Below are 18,532 nucleotides of genomic sequence, written 5' to 3'. Positions count from 1 at the left end.
TCCCATTGGCTTTCTTAGCAGCCGCATCACATTGCTGGCTCATGTTCAACTTGTTGTCCAGAAGGACTCCAAGATCTTTTTCACATGTACTGCTGTCTAGCCAGGTGTCCCCCATTCTGTATTTTTGCATTCCATTTTTTCTGCCGAAGTGAAGTATCTTGCATTTGTCCCCGTTGAACTTCATTTTGTTAGTTTCGAACCATCTCTCTAGTCTGTCAAGTTCGTTTTGAATTCTGCTCCTTTCTTCTGGAGTGTTGGCTATCCCTCCCAGTTTGGTGTCGTCTGCAAACTTGATGATCGTGCCTTCTAACCCTTCGTCTAAGTCATTAATAAAGATGTTGAACATCTAAGAAATATAATCTGTGCTATTCCACTGTAAAGAACTGAGACATTTATGGCAGAAATACATAGTTCTCAGCCCCATTCCACCTTCACTTTATTGTTAAGGATAAGTTTTAGTAACCTGGAGAATTCTACGTCACAAATTATTAATCATATATGGTGACAATGCTGCTGTATTTTTGAACTCCTGGCAAATTGTCTTTAGTAGCCCCTATTCTAAATTAGACTCCTCCACACCATTGTCATCACCACCTACTTAACTTGGGCCGAGCTCACAGGAGTAGGCAAAGTAAATGAAGGAGGATGCTCTTTTCCCTGCTCATACAGGTACGGAAGACGGTTGTAGAGAGAGAGAGATCTAGAGAAAGATGTGAAATCTGGAAGGCTGGCAATGAGCCCCTTGCAGGGCTGTGGAACTTGGAAGACATGTCATATGCCAGTTCATCATGGACAACTGTGGTTGAATAAACGAGCTCTCCCTCCTGGCTCAAAAATAAGTTTAATCAAAAGCATTTCATAGGCGATAACATGGAAGACTATATTTGGCTTGGTGCATCACAAATTGTACTTCTTTAATTTAAAGTAAAACCTAGGGTAAAGGTAAAAGTTTCCCCTGACGTTAAGTCCAGTCATGTCTGACTCTGGGGGTTGGTGCTCATCTCCATTTTTAAGCCGAAGAGCCGACGTTGTCCGTAGACACACTGGCCAGGGTAAAATTAATTGATGTTATAATGGATTGCATCCCAGCTTTTGATACTTGGAAATATTAATTAAATATATACTATTGTTATTTGGCATTTTAACAGCAGGCCAGTTCCTCTAATGACAGTGCCACTAACAACTAGTCAAAATGACAGCCATGTAAAGGCAATGTGAAAAGACCTTTATCACAAAAACATGACGAAGCAGACTCAAGATAATTATGGTAGTCTTATATCATCACTCCTAACACACCAAAATGATGCTGCCTGCTTCTGATTTGTAGGTTAATTATTCAGACTTCACTAAGAGGGCACTCCAGAGCTAATATATTGTCATGAAGAAAGAAAATGAAAACTTGGGACAAGAATATTTAGAAAGCATGTGCCTAACATTTTATCAGCTATGAGTATTTTTCAGCCCAACATTTTGTTTGTATAAACCAGCTGGTTTTCTAGAGCTTCAAAATGTCTACCCCCACTCCATCCCAATTCCAGGAACTGTTCCTTGCAAAGAAGGGAGAGAGAAGAGAAACTGATAGATACAAATTCCTGGATTCTAAAGTGACAGAGACTGCTCAATGTCAGCTTAACACGTGCTGTCTGCAAAAGTCTAGGAACAATTCTGCATGCGCCTCTGTCTGCATTATATAAACAGTGCTGATAGCACATTATTTAAAGAAACACAGTTATATGCGCCTGCTATTACTTCTGACAGAGAAATAATCCAAGCTGGGTTAATTTCAAAAGAGGACAATCTTGACTCACTTCTACACTTTTAAATTACTGTTAGTTGTCATTGTACTATTTTCTGGAGAAGCCTATAAACCGGCTTTCTGAGAATTGAAGGAAAGAGTGGCATCTATAATGAACAGGATGCATACAGATGTGACTTAGAGACTAACCACCGAATAAACACACTTTTCCACAACTTTCAGAATTCTTTTTGAGAGATATACTTATCAGCCAATCACACCAAATGACTTTTTACATTTTTATCACATTTGTTTTAAGTGAGCTGTCTACTGCTGTAAAATAGTGCTAGTATCAAGATCTTAATATTTCATTTTTTAAAAGATGTAACACAGCTATGGTGAGGTAGGTTTTTGTCATCACAACATTTTTAGTAGGTCAACAAAATGCATAGCCAGCTTCTCCCTCTAAGATACAGAATCAGTTTAGACTAATGCACAAATAAAGAAATGGTGAACATTATTTCCACAATGGCATCAGAACTCAAACCATGTTTGGATAGGTTCTTAAAATTCACGTTAGTTTTTGTCCCTTATGGTTTTCCATGGTAGCAATCCCAAAGTCCCATTGGCTTGAATGAACTGGAAGATAGGCACTGAGCATATAAACTGACAAGAAGATTAGAATTTTCTATTTGGGTGTCAGCAAAGAAGCCGCCTTCCTGATCCATTACTGCACAATCATGAAAAAGTGCCCTTGCCAGTATAATATACAGTTGTGTGGACATAGGACACCAAAACAATTATAACAGGTCTTCAAAATTCTTGTATCAGGATATATTTCAAAATTCCTATCAGTACCAACTAAAATTAACTTAAATTCAGAAACAACTACATATTTTGTAATACTATATAATTATTCTCTCCATTAGTTTTCTATTTGCATTCTTCACACAGTATCATATTCCTACCCACTTGACGAGCAAATTGGTTAATTTTAAAGAGAAGGAAAGAGTTCTGCCAAAGACATTCTGCTTCTTTAATTTCTGGGCACATTTAAACTTGGATGAGGAGAAGTACTGTAGAAAGAAGATATGGCATTAATATTGTTTTAATATATAGTTTTCTAGGCTTGTAGCAGCAGGAATGAGTTTTAATATAGACATAAATTTGCAACAGCATTTTATCAAGCCATGCTAGTAAGCTGAGCTGCGTATTCCAGCTTGATTGTCAAATTTCATTTCCTTGTGTCATTCAATGGGTGAAGTACAGATGTCACCATATATTCCGGCCACGGTTTAAATGTCTCTCCCCCTTCCCCCACAAGGCAGTGCAATATTTAAACTAGTTTATGATAAAATGGTGGTAGAGGCTCCATTGATTTTGAGATGGAAGAGTGAATACTGCTGCTTCAGAAAAACAATGCTGAGAGCTATCTAACAAAGTTCACATGTGCCGATGTGTAAGCTAGTACATCTGGATTAAAAGTCATACTTGAGCACTGTTATGTTCAGGGAAAGACATATATTCTGGAATTAATGCAAATAAAAATAACTTAAGTCTGTTTGTGTGCATTTTATCTACCAGATGTATGTCTCAGAATATTTCTCAAGTCATTCGATTCTGACTAAAGCTTATCACAATGTAAAGTGGTGTTCTGTAGTTTAGTGCTGTAAGTAAAAGCCACAAAGAGAGCAATTTTCCTGTAGTGCTTTGGATTTCAGAAGTTTACCACCACAAGCTCTTTAGGACAAAAGCTGTCACTTACTCCTATATATATATGTTTGTTGACACTCAAAGAATTCCTACAATAGCAAGGCAAGCTTTTTCTATGAAGGGAAACTTTCAAAGGAACCAACTTGCTTAAAAATTAACTTCAAGGGTGTCTGTTTTGTACAGAGGTTGAGCAACCACAACATGAAGGCACTGAACACAGTTTCTCAAGGTATGGTTTCATCAGCAATTTTAAGCATAGATTCAACACATAATGGCAAATATGAGTGATACTGGTTGCAAAGAAAAATATAACACTATTGCTTTAGGAAAATGGTATATGAAGTTATAAGTGGAGACAGCCTGAATTCAGCAGATTACTTCCAACTCAGAATATATTTACTAAAAAGTACTTTCCATCATATTCAAGAACACTTGTTATATTTGACATGAATTGATCGAGGACACCTTAATTTTTTCTTACAATGTAATTAAATATGTGTTTCAATCAATCTTAAACTCAGATTAGTTGCCAGAACCAGATTATTATTTTCCTTTCGTAATTTTCAGGTGTTCAATAATCTCCTATAATTTAGAGAGTAGCCTAACTAAAAGAGGCATATTCATTTTTACAGAAATGTGAAATGATTCTCTATGTGTGTGTTTTTGTATATCAGCTGCATTTTGTCACTATTTTGTACACAGATTACACATATATATTAATTAGACATGGAAGAAAGGCATGAAAATTAGAAGGAAAATCAACTGTTCAAGCTATGCAGATGACACTAGCAGAAACTAGCAAAGACTTGGAAGGACTAGTGAAGAAATTCAAAGAAGAAGTGCAAAGGCAAGATTATAGTTGAAGATTAATTTAAAAAAAACAGATGATTTACATAACTTTGACATAGACACTGAAGATATTGAAAGAGAATGGAAACTGCACTCAAGAAAGAAGAAGACTAGAATGTGGAAAGAAAGCTAGGAAGGAATTAGTCAAGCTCCCCAAGTGTAAAGGTTGTATATAACAGAAAACTGAAAATAGAATTGTCCATGGCACTGTATATCCGATTTCTATTTATGATTGTGAAAGCTGGACAGTGAAGAAAGCTGACAGGAAGAGAAAATCGACCTATTTGAAACATGGTGTTGGAGAATAGTTCTACAAATACTGTGGATTACTAAAAAGACAAATAAATGGGTCCAAGAGTAAGTCAAGTCTGAATACTCACTACAAACCAAGATGACTAAATGGAACTTTTCACAATGATGCTTGGTAAGGTAGAGCACAATAAGAAAATAAGAAGACATATGGGAGAGAGCTCCCGAGGATTGTAGGTTTTTTAAAGAAAAGCTGAAAATCGCATTACAGGTGGACAGAATAAATCAAAGAAGCCATCCATGGTCCTGAGTTTCAAAGACATGAAAAGTGCTGTTGATGACAGAGTTACTTGGAGGTCTCTCATTCATAGGGTCTTCTATGAATTGAAGTTGGTTTGATGGCAATTAACAACATTTACGATTTGCATTATGTCTATAAAATTAATTGTTTTTTCAAGATTTCAGCACTCAAGGTAAAGTTAAAGGTTTGCAACAAATAGGTATATTTCTCCCTGATACCCTTCTCCACTAATAAATTTGTACACACAACAAGCTACAATTATGACAAGTGTAAATGAATCTGATATATATATTAATTTATAGTCGAAGGCTTTCACAGCTGGAATCACTGGGGTGTTGTGTGGTTTCCAGTCTGTATGGCCGTGTCCTAGCAGCATTTTCTCTGGATGTTTTGCCTGCATCTGTGGCTGGCATATTCAAAGGCAAAATGTCAAGAGAAAATACTTCTAGAACACAGCCATACAGACTGGAAACCACACAACATCCCCTATGTATTATTTGTTTGCAAATATTATTTATTTGTTTACAGCACACAACACTTCCATATCTCATATAAAAACCCATATCTTTACTATCAATTCTGTAACAAAAATGTTATATTTTTGTCATGTTTTCTAAGCAAACAACACTCAGCACTCAGTAAAACTGGCAGACTATCCTCTATGGAATGCCAACTTTGAAGGTTTTTAAAACAGTCACACTGACTGATCTGTGTCCCAAAAGGAGTGCAGCTTAAGTTTCAGTGAGTGGTATATGACTGGGAGACCTGAGGAAAACTGGATTCAGGTCAGCTACGTTTTTGTCATCTGTTTCATCTTTCTCATCATTATTTCCAGATGGTTAAAATAGTAAAAAAAAATTGATAGAACTTTTGTTTCTCCTTCCCCTCTCAACAATCAAATCTGATTAGTCTTCCCATTGTAGGTCTTCTACCTTTTATGATACTGTGGGGATTTCATAAACTTTTGACTTTCGTGATCCCACTCAGAATCACTGGTCGTTAATAAATCAGTCAGGCCTTCCAGCCTTTTTCTATTAGCTCCTTCATCCCTACCATTTCTCTTCTACCATTGCCAGTGATTTGTGATACTAATTCATCTGTCTTGCTATCCTTAAAATATCACTATCAAGAAGAATCAGAGTAACTGAATAAATTGTTTATGTTTCTCTAGTTTGAGGCAGGCTATTGCCCCATCTTTTCCTAGAATGCTATGCAAATAATAGAATTTTAGAGCTCAAATGGGTCACAAGTTTTAAAGAACAAAAATAAATAATTATTTCAAAAGTATCAGGATTAAAATGGTTTAAATGCTAGTGATACTACACTAGTTTTTAAAAACGTAAGGATCTGCTCTGATCTGATGTTGTTATAATTACTTAGTGAGTTTTCTATAGAGATAAATTTATTTATTTATTTATTTCAAATATTTCTATCCCGCCCTTCTCACCCGGAGGGACTCAGGGCGGCGTACAATTGGCAACAATTCGATGCCGATACATCATTAAAATATATAAGTAAGTAAGGAGTTTCTTTGATAAGACATATGGTACAACACAGTTTTCTTTGGTTGTAATGACATGCCCACTTTTTCCTATTAGTTCTCATACGCATCTTGACAGCTTTCAGTAATCTGAAGCGTGACAGCCTTCTTGACTTCTTAGGTTGGAACTTGAGGGTTTTACTTGTTCTTGTCAGTTCCTGTCCAGAAGATGGTGGCAGAGCACTAAAGCAACATGACTACTGTTTTGATATTGTTCCTTGTGTTATTTAACAATTACATGAAACTGCCGGGAGAGGATATCCAAAGGTTTAGACTGATACACAGGCCATCAGTATTGCTGATGATCATTGAGTATTATTCCTCCTTGCCTGACTCCAAGGAAGCAGACAAACACAGATGTATGGAGAAATTCCACTTGACTTCCTAGCAGACTCAAATATAGCAATCCACAATGTGTAATTTCAAGGGGGACCAAATCAAGTTAATCTGAAATCCCACTATTACAATTGGAGCAGTTCTGGTATGCTACAAATCAGGCTGAAGGTAAATAACTTTTTTAGAAACAGCAAGCTTGGGCCCTTATTACTAATAAACAAACATGCAGGACTAACCACTGTAAAAAGCACAGCAGAGACATATTATAGACAAATACCTTCCGCTGCTGCTCTTATGATGGTCAGAAAGAAACTAATAGGGGCAGTGCTGCTTGAAGCAGAGGTTTACATTTCGTATCCTATGGGGAAAATTGCGTAGAAAACTCAATTGTTCCTAATTGTGGGAATGCCAGTGTCTATGGAAAACTAGTTATAACTCTTGCACACAAAAATGGTTTTTTGTTTCTGAGGAGCTGCAGAGAGATTTGATACTACATTGTTATGCATTTAATGCAAAATGGTATGTATCATCTGAAGAGAGAATTCATTCCTCCAAAAATTTGAGCTAATGCCAATGCTAACATTAGAAATCAAATACTGTAGAATAATGTAGAATTCTTTCCCCTAACCATATTTTTGAGAACAAATTTCAAACACCAAATGCCAAGGAACATTTCATCAGAATGCTGAAACTAGATTATGTATTCTACTTTAAAATTGGTTTCAAAGGCTTGTGTTGTTATACAGCCATCTTGCTATAGAGTGACTGCATTTATTACTCTTCCAGTAAAGTTGAATATTACAAAAATGGTAAAACTGACTTCTGATTTGCTTTAATGTCAGTTTTAACTATTGGAAAAAGATCTTAATTGAGAAAACTTTAAACATTTTATTTCATTATTAAATGTTAAGTGAAAAACCACAGCTACCAGAGCACTAGTGCTTTTGAAGATTTTTTTAAATAGAAACCATTTTTGGCACCAATCGACTGCCTTTGGCAACATAATATTTAAGTATAACAGCAGCAAAAGAGAAGAATAATGATGGTAGTATGATGGCTGAGGACTCAAAATGTTAGCTATGGCTGACATTCTGACTAATTTTTTAAAAGCCCTGACACTGGCATTAAGTAAGATAAAGGTAAAGGTTTTTCCCTGACATTAAGTTCAGTCATGTCCGATTCTGGGCGTTGGTGCTCATCTCCATTTCTAAGCTGAAGAGCCTGCCTTGTCCGTAGATGCCTCCTAGGTCATGTGGCTGGCATGACTGCATGGAGTGCCTTTATCTTCCCATCGGTTCGGTACCTATTGATCTACTCACATTTGCATGTTTTTGAACTGCTAGGTTGGCAGAAACTGGGGCTAACAGCAGGAGCTCACCCCGCTCCCCAGATCTGAACCACCAACATTTTGGTCAGCAAGTTCAGCAGCTCTGCGGTTTAACCTGCTGCGCCATCGGGGGAGGGTGATCTTTTTGGCATTTGAATTTCGTTAAGCACCCAGATCTGTTTTTCGGGAGCTTCCTGAAAATTGGCTAGTGGAAATACTTGTTTTTAGCTAGGCAGCCGAAAGATCCATGAAGATCTGGCCAATTAGCAGCAATAAGGAACTTATAAGGCTTCCTTTTCCGTTTCTGAACTCGTTCCTGCAATGTTTGTGGCAGGAGCTGGACTAGTTTGGATGTGTGGTGCACGACTGGTGATAGTCATATTGAACATTTTTAAGTGTGGAAAAAACCTGAAGACTTCCCCTTCACATTGATGTAGGTTTTATACGTGTGTATTCACTAAAACGCTTACCATGAATTTTTGAAATTGGGGCATATTTTTGTAATAACCCTGTATAGGCATAACTATAGGTGCTCCATATATAGCTGTAGGGAAGCTGTTCTTCTTAGGATCATTTTAACAGCTTTTATATTAATGCACTCTCAGAGGCTTGAGACATATTTCTACTCTCGGGCTGTGGTGCAGGCTGGTGAGCAGCCAGCTGCAGCCACCTGCAACAAATCACTCTGACCAAGAGGTCATGAGTTCGAGGCCAGCTCGGAGCCTGTGTTTGTCTCTGTCTTTGTTCTATGTTAAGGCACTGAATGTTTGCCTTATATGTGTAATGTGATCCGCCCTGAGTCCCCTTCGGGGTGAGAAGGGCGGAATATAAATACTGTAAATAAATAAATAAATACTCTCCAACAAGTTCAATTTATCTACTGTTCTATCAGATAACTTGTACTAAAATGTTTCATATGGCATTATTATGGGCAGATTGCTTACCTGTGACTGTGTTTTGAGTGGTCCTCTTTGAATTCACACAGAGGGATCTAATTGTGTCTGCACAGATTCTAATGGAAAGCTTCTCCAAGCTCTAGCTTGAAATTTTGGCAGTAACCCTGCTCACTCCTCCCCAGGGTATAAAAAGCACCCTGGCCGGCGGCTCCTCAGCTCCTAAGCTGCAAGCAGCTGGAAAGGAGGAGGTTTGCATGTGTGAAAGGAGGAATGGGCAGGACTGTGCGAATTCACAGAGGACCACTTGAAGAAACAGTTCCAGGTAAGCAACCTGTCTTTCTTTGTGGTCTCTGTGAATACGCACAGATGGAGACTAGCAAGTTAAGGTGCAGGAAGGCAGGACACATATCAAACCAACACCAAGATAGTGCAAAAACAGAACTCAGTTTAATGAGTCAGTAAACCAATTATTGGCCAGACTAGTCAAAAGTGCATAGTCATAACTTTCTAGAATGATCAGAAGAGGTCAAAATTTGAAGCTAGAGCTTGGAGAAGCTTTCTGTTAGGACCTGCGCAGGTGCACTAAAACCCTAAAACCCTTATGTGTGAATTTAGAGACTACAAACAAGAACATGGGTTTATTAGTTATTTATCACACAATATTTACATATGTTTCAAAACAATGTAATAAAAACAGTAGCAGCCCCAGCACAAAATCTCAAGAAACTGGCAATCAATCACGGAACACAAGAGGCAGATGTCAGCAAAAGGGTTGTACGGGTATCACTAAAAGCTCAACAGGAGTCTACAGAATTGTTGGGCGTTGAAGAGATTATAATACAGATGCCAGGTGGAATGCCTGTACAGGCAAGGCTTTCTATGATAGTAACACAATCACATAAAACTCTCAGTCCAATGACCACACAACTTAACATTAGAAATGTCTACTGCTCTCTTACCTGTTGCTTTAGTTGTTGCACCAAGCGGTCTTTCTCTCGTTTTAGTGCAGCGACTTCATCTTGGGTTTTTTTCTTGGAGGATGATAGCTCCAAGAGAGCAATGTTGGCATCTTTTTCACTAATGGCAGCTAGAAGGGCTTCTTGTCTGAAAAGGAAAAAGCGAAATCTTCATTACATTTATATTTGCCACCATATAACTGTACTTTATGTTTGTAACGTATTTCTGGCTTATGCCCTGGGCCCACCTTTAATTCTTTTTTTTCTTGAAGCTTGACCCAATGGTTAAATTTGGAAATTCTTGCCATTCTGGTTCAACTCAGAAGTCTATGATGATGTTATGTTTTGAGAAATTAAAACTCTGATGGCTAGAAGACTGACCTACTCACTAGATATTCAAACATGATTGGTGGTGTTTTCTGTTGTTCTGACTGAGTGTATGTTGGAAGGAGGGAGATAACAGAGAAAAGAGAAAGACACGGGAAGGCGCTTTGTGCCAAGAGTCTCCTCAAAACTGGAGCCAGATATTATGACTCTTTTTTTTGAGCAAGTGAAGTGCCTTCTGCTTTGATTACTGCTCCATTTCATCCAAGCAAAGCTACTACTTCCTGACACTGATTGTGATCAATTCCTGAGTCCTATTAAAAACAGGTAATATAGATCCATAATTGTGAAAACTGTCTTCAGTTCAAGTGCAAAATGAAGACTTCTTCTGAGTAATAGAGAATAAACTGCTGAGCTATAATGGAGAATATTTTCAACCATAAAACGGTCTTATGGCTGAACTCTTTAACAATCTCTGTAAAAACTTTATAAATTCCATAAATTATAAATTCTAACATGAAATAAAACAGTATTTCTTTTCCCCACAGAAACAGTATACATACAAAATATTTTTACTATACAGTTCAAGGTTAGCCAATAAAGCTGTTATAAGAGGGAGTTGCTACTCCTTGTTAGTAGTGGGACTCTGATTTACTGTCTGGATGCAGCTCTTTAGGCAAGGTAAAGTACCTTAACACTTTTAAGACAGACTGCATGAGAGCAATCTAAACAAGATGTAACTTAGGTATGTACATGGCCAAATCAAACATCTCCATGAACAAGTGTATTTAGCACACATGCTTCAACAGTGAAAATCCACTTCTGACTACTGACTACAACCAAATGAAAGCTGATTCAGCATAGGCGAAACCACTGCTCCTTTAGCTACACTGCTCTCTTGTTCATTTGACAAAAACAAACGGTAAAAATGCAACAGTCATTATGTCAGGCCTGCAAGCTGAAGATGGCACATCTACTACCATTTTCACAGCATGCCTAGGATTGGTCAAATGACTGCTATGATTTTTTAAAGCATTAGTTTAATAAAAACACAATGCTCTTTAAATGGTTTTAAATGTTTATAAAAACAATAATTGTGTGGCTATCACAGGGCTGCCTCCTGCAGAATTCTGGGGCTTGTAGTTTAGGAAAGGCGAGGCCTTCTCTGGCTGAGAATTCCAAAGGCCCCACCCTAAACTATAAGCCCCATAATTCTGCAGGATTCTGCCACAGAAAGAAAAGTGGGAACAATTGCTAATGTGATATCGCCCCTAAAAGCAGATGAAAAAGTTCTCCCTCCATCCCAATTGCCACTGCTCTCACCTTGAAGGGAGAGAAGAGGCAGGCACACCGCCATCATGCATAGTCCCCCGCCCCACATTTTTATACAGAATGATTGACTCCTCTTTAGTCACCATGTAGAAACAACAAAGACTAGAGTAATATTTTTAAAAACAAAGTCTTCTGCCAATTATTTGTCAAGTACTAACTAAAACTTAAAGGAAATTTGGGGCTAAGTAGACAGAACAATTTTTTAAGCATCAGTTTAAAACAGTTTTTTCAGCAGGGCATCCTGTACAATAAACCTTGGCCACAAGTGACAGATGGTATTCTTATTTGGAGATGCCTGCACTTAAAAGCGTATAGGTAGCAGAAGGAACATTGTCATGCTGCTAAATTTGTATATTCTGGGCTAACAGGAAAGCAGCCATCACTCCTCTTCATGAAGCAATGACATCATGATGAAATTCAGGGGAAAAAATCCTATCACATGCACAATGACATTCTTGACCGAATGGTAAGCTTTACAATCTAAACCATAGCATTGAACAACTAGTTAACAACTGATAAGCCAACTGGCTACCAAAGCAGTCTGTAATTAAGAAGTAGCATCATTATCTGTTAAATGGTAAGCTTATGCTCTTCATGGAGAGTTTTACTAAAAACAGTAGAAGAAGGAAAATCAATGCAGAAAGAAAATTCAAGCACAAAAGCTCAGATTGAAGATGTGCAAATAAACCAGGACTTGGAACATTAAAGATAACATTTACTGTATTATCTGAAGAGCCAACTTAATGTTAATTGTTACTCACAAAAAACAACACCTCCTTTCCTGATCCAATGGATTCATATTACCATATTACCTCTTGGTAGTAAGAACTATTTCATACTCTCATTGGAATCAAACTGCTCGCAGAGTATGCATGTTTAGAGATAGATCTTTCTAATTCATATAAAAAAACTCAGAAAAACAACTTAAAGAATAGACTACAATCCACCCGATAAAGACTCTTTTGAGTTGAAACCATAGTAAACTATCCATAGTAAAGAAATAAGAACATTTATTATATACTAGCTGTGCTCGGCCACACGTTGCTGTGGCAAAGTGGTGGTGATATTGGTTAAAAATTGTTGTGTAATTTTTATTTGACGTTATTTGCAATTTTTTTAATTAATTTTATTGCAAGTTATATTTGTATTTATTTTCTGTTATTATAGTATTTTATTGTATTAATTTTTAGTGTTTTTTATTGTTTTTTATTGGGTTGCTTAGGAGACCAAGTTGGAGGAGCTTAGCCTTCTAACTGGCAGCAATTGGATAAAAGCAATTATTCCTCTCTCTAATTAGGACTTTATTTTTCTTTTCTTTTTGTTGTATCAACCTAGAGGCGTGGATGATGGGTTGTGTTGTCAAATTTCGAGGTTGGGGGGCCTGTAGTTTTGTTGTTTTGTGGGTCGCCGTGATGCCATCACTCTTTTATATATATAGATAAGAAGAGGCGGTGATTTGTGTATTTGCACTCTACTACTTCTCACTAAAGAACAATTATTGTTTATAAGGAGAGGAGTAAATCCATCTTTCAAGAGAAAAATATTATTTTTACTGTGAATGTAACAGTCCTTTGTTTTATTGTATAGCACTGTTTTTTTGTATCTGTATTCATATTGATACATTGAATTAAATATAGGTTTAATGACATCTAAAACTATTTCTGCATTACTGTAACAGTGGGTACTTATCTTTGTAGTTCCAGGGAACCCATTTCATTTTATTGTAAGAACTATTTGGCAGTGGAATAGAATGCCTTGGAAGGTGGTAGACTCTTGTTAGAGAATTTTAAACAGAAGTTAGATATTTGGCTCCTGGTCAGAAATGCTTTTAGCTAAAGGTTCTGGAATGGCAGGCGTTAGACTAGAGATGCCCCTTCCAACCCTATGAATCTATGATTTTAAATTTCGTCTCTACACTTATTTTGGTATTATTGTATTAATATCAAGTGCTATTTTAGCTTCATCTTTCTCAGCATAACTGATACCTCAGACTGCATATTCTTTATTTGGAAAGATGTTGAGTATTTGAAATATCAAGAATAAGACAATTAAAAAGTTTAATGGACTGCATATTCTTGATTACAAGATCTGAATTAAAATTTCATTTATTTATTTTATTTTCTGTCAAAAGCATTGCATAAATAAATTAGTATAAAACTGATAAAATAAAGAGAGCACAAGCAGCTAAATAATTTTAGACCAAAAATGGGCAACAGCAACCGCACTGTCTGTAGTTTTAAACAATTCTTCCTCTGTGCATGAGCAGGGCATCGTGGGCAAGCATACAGATGCTGAGTTGTTTGTTCTGCTCCACAATCGCACAAGGTGGAAGTTTCTTCTAGGTTGTGCCATTTTTCCAGGTGGTCTTTTGATCTGCCAACTCCACTTTTGAGTCTGTTCAGGGATTTCCAAGTTGCCCCTGGAAATGGTTTGTCCCTGGAGGAAGACCCTCATAACGGGCCATCTAGTTGGAATTTCCTGATTTTCTGCCCACAGGGATATTCTTGCTGTTGCTGGAGGAACACTAAAAGGAGTGGTGGTTTTCATGAAACTTTTCCTTGATTTAAGTCTACTGGGAGAAGGCTGATAGCCATGCAGTGGGTGGCTTTCACAGTGTTCAACCTTATTTCTCTTGCAGTTGGCAGCAACTTCCCGTTGCACACCAGGAAAGGGGGGGATTTCATTCATTTAATGCCTAAATTGTTAGTGCTCTTATAATAACAGAGGAAAATGCATGCATGCACCCATGTACCTTGATGGTTTATCATTTTATTATTTATAGACAAAAGTGAAAATGGCAGTCATTGAAAAGCACTATTTCTGGGATAGTGTTAAAGGATATGAAAGCGTTTTTCAGTGATAACTGATCTATGATGGTGGCTTCACAGATGCAAGAAACTAATCAATAGTTGCTGTCACCAAGAAATGTCTGATGAAAAGCACTAGATTTGTAGATTTGGAAAGATGTTGAGTATTTCAAACTGAAAATAAGACAATTAAACAATTGAATGTTTACAGAAATGTATGATCTTAATGTCAGAACTTATAGAATTTATAAAACATTTTAATATTGGAGGTCTCATTCTTGAATTTGATAACCACAAATTAGATGAAACTGCACTTTATGTTGCAAGCTGCAGTTTTATTTAAACCCCTTCCCTCTTTATTAGTACTGTATTACTATTAGCAACGTTCAACTACATGAAAGACAATGGCGGACGCTATGTTAGATCATTACTAGACAAGTGAAATGAAGTCACCTGAACTGCAGCAACTTTTATAGAGCAGTGGTGTCAAACTTGTGGCCTTCAGGGTTTTGGACTTCAGCTCCTAAAATTCCTGGCCACTGGACAAGCTGGCTAGTCTTTTAGAAGTAGGAGTCTGAACATCTGGAGGGTCACAAGTTTGACTCCTCTGCTCTAGAGCTATTTAAAAGTCATAATTATTTTTCAAAAACTATGAACCAGTTGCAGGAATGTTGGGGGATTCTCCTAATTAAAATCTCTGAATATATACTGTAAGGCATCTTAGATCTGGCTTTGGGGAATCCTAGCTAAAGGCCCATAGGGGCAAGACCATGTGTTGCTTACATTTCTACCATTCCTGCTGCAGAATGACATGAATAAATCATTGGGCTGAGGTCAGAACAGCCTGCCCATAAAGTGATTCATGAACCCAGCAGCACCATCCCTCAGGACTATGTACTTTATTACAGTAAACCTCAGAACAAGATACAATTTCCTGTCTGAATGCACAGGTTTTAAATCAGGACACCTGGACAGCCCTGCAACTACTTAGTGAAACAATAGACCACAGCCCCACCAGGGGTCCTTGCTACTAGCATGCATTTAACCCAAAGCTATTGAATTTCAAAATACTAGACTAGATGTGCTTGGCTATCACTTCAAAAATAAAAACATACTGTAATTAACTAATCAAATACTGTGGTCAAACTATTTCAACTGTGAAAATAATTAAAATAGGACAACTTTAAAATACAAAACTATTTATTGTAAAAATATTGCAATGTATTGCAAATCCCTATTTCTTAAGAAACAAGAGATAGAACTGTGCAACATTATTTATGAAGTCATCAACTGTATAAAATTCTTGTTAACTGCTATCAAGACGACTTCAATTTATATGTTGATCCGATGAATGAGATACTTCCAAGTCAACCTATCATCAAGAGCACTGCTCAGGTCTTGTAGACTTAGTTGAATATATCCATCTGAAATGTGAAAGGTAAAGGTAAAGGTTTTCCCCTGACGTTAAGTCCAGTCATGTCTGACTCTGGGGGTTGGTGCTCATCTCCATTTCTAAGTCGAAGAGCCGGCATTGTCCGTAAACACCTCCAAGGTCATGTGGCCGGCATGACTGCATGGAGCGCCGTTACCTTCCCGCTGGAGCGGTACCTATTGATCTACTCACATTGGCATGTTTTCAAACTGCTAGGTTGGCAGGAGCTGGAGCTAACAGCGGCTGCTCACGCCGCTCCTGGGGTTTGAACCTGGGACCTTCCGGTCTCCAGCTCAGTGCTTTAACGCACTTCGCCACTGGGACGAATATGTGTAGTCTTCATATATTCCTATTGCCTTCTACCTTTTCTGGTGAGTAATGTCTTCTCATAATACAGTCAAAATACATAAGTATGAGTTTAGTCATTTTGATTTCTAGAGAAAGTTTGATTTGATTTGGTCTAGGGCCCATTTATTTGTCTTTTTTTAGCGGTACACTATATTTATACAACTCTTATCTTGGAATATATATTAAGCATTTCTAATCTGTGGTTAATTCTTTTTGTTTTCTATATTTGTTGACAGATTTTACATAGAACTAGAGAAGATTCTATTTCTATAGATTAATGCAGTTTTATTGGTCTTTCTTCTTCATTCGCACAGTCACTTCCGACTCTTAATGACCTCATGGACCAGAGCTCCCTGTCGGCTGTCGCCGCCCCCAGTTCCCCCAAGGTCAAGCCAGTCACTTCAAGGATACCGTCCATCCATCTCGCCCTTGGTTGGCCTCTCTTCCTTTTTCCTTCCATTTTCCCCAGCATCATGATCTTTTTCAAGCTTTCCTGTTTTCTCATGATGTGGCCAAAATACTTCATCTTTGCCTCCAATATCCTTCCCTCCAGTGAGCAGCTGGGCATTATTTCCTGGAGGATGGACTGGTTGGATCTTCTTGCGGTCCAAGGCACTCTCAGGATTTTCCTCCAGCACCAAAGTTCAAAAGCATCTATCTTCCTTCACTCAGCCTTCCTTATGGTCCAGCTCTCATATGCCATTAGTTTATTTATTTATTTATTACATCACTTCTACCCCGCCCTTCTCACCCATCAGGGGACTCAGGGCGGCTTACAGTATAACCATACACATTAAAAACAGTTTTCATCAAATTTAAAAATCCATCAAGATTAAAAATTACAATAAAATTAAGAATAGCCATTAAAATATACATAATTATACATTTAAATATACATTTAAGGCGCTTTCCATGTTCATGTGGGGTCTGTCAGTAGGTCATATATTCTTATCTCATTTTTGCTGCTACTCATGCTCAAATGCCTGGTCCCATAACCACGTTTTTGTCCTCTTTCGGAAAGACAGGAGGGAGGGAGCCTGCCTGACTTCAATGGGGAGGGCGTTCCATAGGCGGGGAGCCACCACTGAAAAGGCCCTGTCTCTCGTCCCCGCCAGCCGCACCTGTGAGGCTGACGGGACCGCGAGCAGGGCCTCATCTGACGATCTTAAGCTTCGAGGTGGGTCGTAGCGGGAGACACGTTCGGACAGATAAGCTGGGCCGGAACCGTTTAGAGCTTTATAGGCTAAAGCCAGCACCTTGAATTGTGCTCGGTAGCTAATTGGCAGCCAGTGGAGCTGGCGTAACAGAGGAGTAGTACGCTCCCTGTACGCCGCCCCAGTTATTAACCTGGCAGCCTCCCGTTGGACTAATTGAAGCTTCCGAACAGTCTTCAAAGGCAGCCCCACGTAGAGTGCGTTGCAGTAGTCTAAACGAGATGTAACAAGGGCGTGTACCACCGTGGCCAAGTCCGGCTTTCCAAGGTACGGTCGCAGCTGGCGCACAAGTTTTAATTATTTAATTATTTAGTTATTCACAGAGTATCTCCATTCTTAGTTTAAACTTCCCTTTGATTTCTCAGATCTTGTGTAAGAGATCTCTTGTTCTTCCTTTTTTGTTGTCATTTCTATTTCTCTGGGTAAATAGAGTAGTTCTCATTGTCTCTGCACACAAATGATTAAACAAATGCATTTAGGGTCCAGTATAGAAACATTTGTTTTCTTCTGCCTTTGCACTTGGAGCGTAAACCTGAATTAAGATTATAATTATAGTTTATAGTTTGTTTTTAATAATGTTTTCCCATGTATTGTTGTTATTAGATTATTATTATAGATTTATGTGTATTGATTTTATGTATTTGAATGTGATGTTGGTTATTGAACAGCATCGAATTTGGCCATATGTTAGCTGCTCTGTGTCCCTCGGTAAGGGAGAGAGGGCGGGATATAAAACAGAGTAAGTAAATAAATAAATAAATGATGGGTTTTCCATGAAGTCTTACTGATATGATTTGGTTAGACTTTTCATTATATCTTTTGACTCTTATTGCTATAGCTCTTAATTTCTTAGATTGTCATTTCCTGTGACCCTACCAGCAACACTGCTGCCATCAGCACAGCCTCTTGCCTCACAGGAGCACACAATTCTACCACCATGGAAAGGTAGTGCCGTTGGTGGCAATTACACTCAATGGAGCCATGGAACCCTGATATTTAACTTATGATTTTCCCTTTTCAAGTCAATATCTACTTTAGGTATACAGTCTATAATATGATAGAGCTTTACATCTTCATATCTTAATTGATGCATCTATATACAATTATTACTGGTTTATTAAGAGTTTTCAATATGTGTCATTTAAACCACACAGAACTCCCAATATGTAGTAT

General features: G+C 37.8%; 1 protein-coding gene across 18 annotated transcripts in view; it reads right to left on the bottom strand.

Moving 5' to 3' along the window:
• The window catches only part of erc1 (ELKS/RAB6-interacting/CAST family member 1), a 233,005-nt gene that overhangs the window by 42,935 nt on the left and 171,538 nt on the right, over window positions 1–18,532 (bottom strand). For all 18 annotated transcript variants that reach the window (XM_062981131.1, XM_062981141.1, XM_062981132.1 and 15 more), the window contains one exon: window positions 9,906–10,050. In XM_062981131.1, coding sequence (XP_062837201.1) covers window positions 9,906–10,050 — 145 coding nt within the window. The remainder of the gene's footprint in view (window positions 1–9,905; window positions 10,051–18,532) is intronic.

Source organism: Anolis carolinensis, chromosome 5 (assembly GCF_035594765.1).
Source record: "Anolis carolinensis isolate JA03-04 chromosome 5, rAnoCar3.1.pri, whole genome shotgun sequence".
Classification (NCBI taxonomy): Eukaryota; Metazoa; Chordata; class Lepidosauria; order Squamata; family Dactyloidae; genus Anolis; species Anolis carolinensis.
Note: the sequence above shows the minus strand (reverse complement) of the source record. Positions and strands in the feature narration are given on the sequence as shown.